The sequence below is a fragment of the Festucalex cinctus genome, chromosome 8, assembly GCF_051991245.1.
Source record: "Festucalex cinctus isolate MCC-2025b chromosome 8, RoL_Fcin_1.0, whole genome shotgun sequence".
NCBI classification, from domain to species: domain Eukaryota; kingdom Metazoa; phylum Chordata; class Actinopteri; order Syngnathiformes; family Syngnathidae; genus Festucalex; species Festucalex cinctus.
Genome location: NC_135418.1, coordinates 22481886 through 22488910, shown reverse-complemented (window position 1 = coordinate 22488910; position 7025 = coordinate 22481886). Strand labels below are relative to the sequence as shown.

The 7025-nt window shown below is 39.9% G+C and overlaps 1 protein-coding gene across 1 annotated transcript; it reads right to left on the bottom strand.

The window, feature by feature from the left end:
- Positions 1-44: 44 nt before the first annotated feature.
- Positions 45-6084, bottom strand: tas1r3 (taste receptor, type 1, member 3). Its single transcript, XM_077530190.1, has 8 exons — positions 5865-6084; positions 4666-4966; positions 4205-4561; positions 2635-3036; positions 2347-2550; positions 1705-1825; positions 976-1346; positions 45-868 (listed from the first exon to the last, which is right to left on the bottom strand). The coding sequence occupies exons 1-8, from the start codon at positions 6065-6067 to the stop codon at positions 287-289; spliced, it is 2541 nt and encodes an 846-aa protein (XP_077386316.1). The 5' UTR covers positions 6068-6084; the 3' UTR covers positions 45-286.
- Between the last annotated feature and the right edge of the window lie 941 nt (positions 6085-7025).

The window sequence follows — 7025 nt, the reverse complement described above, 5'->3', positions numbered from 1 at the left end:
CATTCTCAACCACACGAAACGAGGTTTTATTCGTGCCATACATGTAATGGATATTATTCGTGAAGTGCATGAAGGTTGAAGATAACATGATAAATTTATAAAACAGTCTAGTCCGTACACAGTACACGTTTCGTTAAGTTCAAAAATGTGTCAAAACAACAGGACTATATGTCCAAGAACAGTCAACATGTTATAGAAACATTAATATTAGTAATAGTTTGGCTTATACAGTTTATCATATACAACTAATAATTTTATTATACATGTGGAATACGGTACAGCGTTGTTAATGGGCTTGTTGAGGCTGTGGGTCCTCATTAGCTGGCATTGTGCCTTCTAAAAAGGTGCAAAAGTACTCCAAGGTGTTGAGCTCAGGTTTCCTCAACAGTAGGTGACATTTTGGGAAGTAGTAAGCTGCCATTAGTCCGAAGTTACTAACCATATTGAAGGAAATCAGAATAGAATACCTTTTCTTTTCATTCAGACCCATGTAGATGGGAATAAAGGTAACCCAAATCATGCAGTAGATTAATGTGGAAAAGGTGATGTCCCGGGCAAGGTAGTACTGATGCGGAGGTTTTGTTGCCATGAAGGTGCACATGAATGACATAAGGGCCATTAAGACATTGAGGCCTTGCATCAAGGCCAGTCCGACTATCGGAGTCACCGGACATGACAAGAAGGCCTTGAGGAAATTTATTTCCATGTGGGCCACGTGCTCCGACAACGACGGCCCTTCTTTGATAAACCAGCCGCAGAAACCGGCCTGCACGGCACAGCAGAAGATCAAAAACAGCCAGCAAGCGGGACCTCGAAGTGTCTGTAGGTGAGAGGCGGCCTTGTCGTGGAACTCTGTTATTATGAATATCTGCATTGGAAGACAAGCAAAAATATATTTTTTTCTCCCAGTTCCACCACAGTTAATGTGCTTTTAAGATGTTCCACTGTAAAATGTAACCTATGATCATTTCTCACCTGCAGGGAAATGGCTGTGAGAACAGAGAGAGCAATCGTTTGTAAAATGGAGATGAGGGGCAGCTGAAGGCGACACACTGCGTCCCCCGGCTGCCCCAGGAAGAGCGCCAGGCTGAGGCAGGCTCCCATCAGGCTGAAAAGCACCACAAATGTCAAGGGCCCGCCGGAGGCCGCCACCATGGGGGTCCGCCAGTGCCGCAGGAGCACGCCAGCCACACCGACCTGACACAGCAGCAGCAGTGCCCCGCCCAGTGCCAAATGAAGTGCGGCAGGTTTGTCCCAGGACAAAACGTCAAAGGTAGGTTTGGTGCAGTTAGTGCTCAGAGTCTGTGACCACTGGCCCCTAGGGCATGGGGTGCACTGGATATCCTCTAGTATTGAAATGCACAACAAGGAAAGCCTCAGATATTGATGGAAACAAATTCCTTGTCATGTCAACAATAGCAAGCCTATACACGATGAGGATCATTTGATTTTTTTGTCATATTTGTTTAAATAAAATACAGAAAATTATTATCAAATTAATTTTGGTAATTTATATCACAACATCTAACCTATTTTAAAACATGAGGTGAAGCTGGTTTTGCTCCATCTTAGAATCATGAAGTGGGAATCATTTATCACGTTATTGTCATTAAAAAAAAAAAAAAAAGATAGGAGTTTTCTTTTTTTTTTTTTTTTTTAGCTTATTTCTTTCAAAGAAGTATAAGTACGAGACACCACCGTTACCTTTATTGGCCTGATAAGTGCCTGGCAGACAGTCAATGCAATCAAAACAGCACGAATGAAAGCCTTTGACTCTGCGCACCTGGCCTTTCCCACATTCCGCTGAACAGGTGGACTTAGGGACCTGCAAAAGTAAATGTGCATTTTATTTATTTATTTATTTGTTTATTTATTTTTTAAGACTCAGGACCTAATTTATTCAGATCTTAAATGGGACATTTTATGATACTTGGGTCTCTGGAATGTAAAATGAAACAATTAAGTAAATCTGTAGTCATCTGTCTGTTTCCAAAAATGTGTTTTTAGCAAGTCCTTCTGTTCTGACTTGTGCCAGATTGTGCCATAATGTGACATTTACGTAATACCGCCTCCACACCAAGTTTGTCCGGCCATGACCTGACAACTAGGCTGGGTAGAAATCCACTATTTTTCAAGCAATGGCCAGATTTGAATGTTTGGCGCAATTGTACACATGTGCGTTTTGCATTGTGTCCATTGCTTGAGTCACATATACTGTACATCCGTCCACTAATATTGGTGGCTTGTTGTTTAAGTATTGCCTCCACCAATGAAAATACAAATGATTGAAATTGAAATAGAAAAAATTGCATAAAATGTCCCCTTCAAGTGTTTCTTTTGAGTTACCTCTGAATTTTCAGTGTGCCATTTGAGAAGAGACTTGTTGATGGACAGCTCTTCATCAAAGTTTCCAACGACTACAAATTCCAAATGTGAGTCGGTCCAAATCCACTCGATCACACCGTAACCAATGTTGGGGTTTCCGCTACTGTCATACACTAAATGTTTGCCATTAATATCAAAAGATGTGTTCTGTAACACTCGTAACAACTGCAAAAGAGAAAAAAAACACAAGCGAAGACATCCATTTGTGAGGAACAGAAGCAGAATGGCCCAGGGTCAAATAAGATTCACCTTCCAAGGAAGAATTTTGGTCTCAGCATCCCATTTACAGGTGGTCGAGTTGCATCCCAACATGTTGTGCAATGACTGTGCAACACTGTAGATGGCGGCATACACACTAAAAGACGCTCTCTTCACCGCAGCATTCATGACTAAGCTCATGTTTGCAGGGGATAAGTTCCAACATTTTGGACAGGGATCGTTGAGCTTTGGTGCGTCATAGGACGTCTTCTCCTCGCTCATTTTTGTAAAGAGCGCTTCCGTGTAGGCGGGCAGAAGATCCAAGGTCTGCGTTTTGTAGGTGAATCCGATGACCGTGCCGATGGTTTGCATATCGGGGATGGATGTCAGGCGATTGTGAACGACCCAACTTGCGCTGGCGATCCACACCCCCTTTATTTTCCTCTTGATAACCTGTGAATGATGGCTATGAAATGAAACTCATTCATGAATCAATTAGTACTATGGATGGTTTTGACAAAATTAAAGTGGAAGTTACCCCCCCCCCCCAAAATAAATAAATAAATAAAATAAATTAAAAAAATCCTACAATTTTTTTGACATCACAGTTGCTCAGGTTTCAAGTAACAACCAATCACAGCTCAGCTTCAGAAAACAGGTGAGCTGTGATTGGCCGTTGCCTGGGCCCTGAGCAACTGTGATGTCGTCTTCAGTCGACAGAAAGTGGCAAAATGGCCGCCCGCTGAGATGGCTAAAACACAGCTGGATTTTGCTGCATAACACATATTCCACAAATGTAATATTAATCAGAATGTCATGTTTAGACTAGTATGGTCACATATAACATATTATGGTCAAGAAATGTTTACTTTGACTTCCTCTTTAAGCTCCCAACTAATCAATGAATTTGTATTGAATAATTTAATTGCCTTTATATTCATAGAATTTTGACATATAGAACCAAGATGTCAACATCCCTCAACATTTTTAATTACTCATCAGGTGTGAAAAAAAATACTTAAAGGGATACTTCACTTATTTAGCCCGTTATAGCAATAAAAAGTTAAAATTTTGTCTATAATTAATTTGAGACTTTCATTATTTTTTATGTACAATTAGTACCTTTAAAAACACATTTTGCCACTTGCTGGCGACTGAAAATAACATCACAGGGGCTCAGGTAACCAATCACAGCTCACTTGTTTTCTAGGTTTGGTCATGTGGCATTCACAAGCTGAGCTGTGATTGGTTACCTGAGCTCTTGTGATGTCATTTTCAGTCGACAGCAAGTTGCAAAATGTGTTTTTAAAGGTACTAATTGTACATGAAAAAATAATGAAAATATCAAAGTATAGGCAAAATATTAATGTTTGACTGCCAAAAATTGCTAAATAAGTAAAGTATCCCTTTAATTTTTTTGTAAGGAGTTGATGATACATCCACATGCGTTTGAAAATAATCATATGGAGGGGGCAATAATTGAAAGTAACATATGGAGTATGTACACTAGCATCCATTGGCTGTTTTGTCATCTTGACACATGCATAAAGAAGAAAGCAGATTTTGGAAAAGGATTTGTAATTTATCATTATGATTTGCATGATCAAAATTCTTCACTTGCCTCTTTAAAAAAGACCTCAGCTGGGTCTGGAAGAGAAAAGACCAGCACCACTTTGACTTTGGTGGCCTGGATGTTGTCGACAATATTTTTGACCGCTTCTACGGGGTCAGTGTAGACCGGAATCATGCCCTGGTAGGCCACGCATGTCGACATGGTCTCGGCTTTTTTGGTGAACTCTTGGGCGCCTTGTTGGCCGTACTCCTCATCGCTGCCCACCACCGCCACCCAGTTCCACGCCAACTCCCTCAGCAGAAGCGCTATGGCGTTAACCTGCCATGTGTCACTTGGCACCGTGCGGAAGAACGACGGGTAAACAAGCTTGTTGCTGAATTTGTCGCTGGTGGCGCCAAAGCTGATCTGGAGTGGGGACAATCATATGACTAAGTCATTTACATCCAATGCACTGATCATAAGTGATTTAAAAATAAAAGTTGAAGGAGAAGGTCTTTTAGGAACCAAACCTGTGGCATCAGAAAGAATCCCAGAACTTTCCCAATGACCGACACCATTTCCGAGTTGAAGGGCCCAATCACGGCAACCACGCTGGTCTCGTAGTCGGTGTAGTTGCACTCCACAGATAGCTCTCCGCTGTTTTTTGCAGTCAGGTAAGAGATCGTGGGCCTTACGACAACGGCGGTTTGTTTGCACGTGTCATGGATTGTATAACCCAGCTTGATGCCAGGGAGCAGCGCTTGGTTGGCGTTGACGTCATCCACCGCGTATTTCATCACCACTGCGAGTCCCAGTTCGAGCTCATTCAAACTGGGAAGAAATTGGCGAATGTTGTCAGAGGTTATTTAAAGGGAAACTTGACTCAATTAACAATTTTCAGCAGTGAAAAGTTACAATTTTGTCCAGAATGAATTTGATAACTTATTATTTTTCATGTACAATGAATACCAGAAAATGGCCAGAAAACAGGTGAGCCATGATTGGCCGTTACCTACTTCCTCAGCACAGGTGACGTCATCATCCGTCGACAGCAAGTCGAAAAATTACTTTTTAAAGGTATTAATTGTACATGAAAATTAATTAAGTTACCACATTAATTATAGACATAATATTAACTTTTTACTGCTGAAAATGGCTCAATTAGTCAAGTATCCCTTTAAATATCCACACTCAACACAAAAAATTGCTGCAATCGCAAAACAAATGAAATAAAATTGTCATTTTGCACTAGTCAATCTTTTAGATCCACTTCAACCTGAAATATACATCATACTAATTTCAAAACTAAGGAAAATGACATTTTGATGCCACAATTAACATAAAATAATGACGGTCGTTAATTTTTCCCATTTGTCCACCAGATGTCGCTACTTTTTTGTAACTGACATCCTCAGTCTTTTCTTTTACAAGTCCACACTGTGCTATCAATAAATTCAGTAAACAGATCAGATTTGCCATATATGATTAATATTTGTATATTTCAGGTTCACTCTGCAACTAAAGGTCAGTTGGCATAGGCTCAAACAAGATAAATGGTATAGGATGTGGAAATTCTGTTAGAGATGAAAATTCATTTTAAAAATTAATATTCACACTTCATTCAATACGGCCAAAATGACTTGAAAATTATAATAATAATAAAAAAAAAAACCTCAAGTAGTAAGCATAGGAAATGGCAGCATATTATGGTAGCCGTACCCCAGTATACCTTTCACAGTTGATGTCATTCGGTTCGGTCCTCTGGCTGAGGTTGCTGGTCAACTGGTTGATGGCAAAGAGGCCACCCAGCATAATGTCTCCAGATAAATTGAAGAGGCTGGTGGAAATGTTCTGAAACCATGCCGGTGAAGTCAGGCAACATGTCAGCCTCAGCATCCAGCACAGAACCAACACATTCAAACATACGGCCATGTTTCTTATAAGCAGTGTCGAATGAGGCTGGAGGGATGAGCTAAGCACTTACAGGTGTGCCATGAAAGACTTTGGCATGCAAACTCACCTGTAAGATGAGCGTAGTATTGCCCCCTCCCGTCCCTGTTCAACAGAAAGTATTAGGAACAGAGAGTTTTTTGACATGTGATTGAGCCGCCCCGCAAAAGTTTGAGAAACGAGGGCTAGATGGTGGCTGTGAACTTTCAAAAAAGAAGTCAAACACTTTTTTTTCAAGCAGTTTATTGCTACTCATAGTTGAAGTCTACTGTCAAACTAAACAGAAAGCAAGGAGAATATGTTGTGTGTTTCAAATGGTCACATAACTGCCTTATGAAAGCTAGCTAGCTTAATGCTAACACAGAAAGGAAATTGTCTTAGATGGACTAACAAATAGTATCAATGTTGTGGTTGTGGTTCCAGAAAACATGTAGACTGACAATATAACAATACTTTCCGGCATATATTATCCTCTAAGAAAAAAAAAAAAAAAAAAAAAAAAAACTACGGTACCACCATGTAGGCTGTTACATTTTGATTTCCACACAATCCCCTAAATTCACAACGATTGCGCAATCAATTGACTATGCCCATTTCTTGTCAAAATATGTCATTACATATGCCAGCATCACTAATAATTGTGTGAATAGGTGAATAGGTGAGTCAGGTGACATAATAAAATGGCTGTTGCTTGTTTTTTATACGGGTGGAGCTCAACTTGCCACCACATTTTCCTAACATTTGTTTGTGGTTTGTTTGATTCTCTCCTCTGTCTGGAGGGGAGCAAGTGGTTTTATTTTGAAATTGCACTGACTATAAATCATAGCTAAATATGAAAATGAGATTCCTGTTTAAAAAATTAAATAATTAATAATCAGGCCAATAGTTAAATAAAGCAAATTTATTTGGAATTTCTTCTTAAGTTTAGCTTCTTTTGTCT

What these genes read in the sequence shown, in the direction of transcription:
- tas1r3 (XM_077530190.1), bottom strand. Translation starts at nt 6,067, where the DNA reads ATGGCCGTATGTTTGAATGTGTTGGTTCTGTGCTGGATGCTGAGGCTG. An exon ending in CTGAGGTCTTTTTTAAAGAG is followed by an intron (nt 3,037 to 4,204) that starts GCAAGTGAAGAA and finishes CATCATTCACAG; the next exon opens with GTTATCAAGAGGAAAATAAA. An exon ending in CCAAAATTCTTCCTTGGAAG is followed by an intron (nt 2,551 to 2,634) that starts GTGAATCTTATT and finishes TCTCTTTTGCAG; the next exon opens with TTGTTACGAGTGTTACAGAA.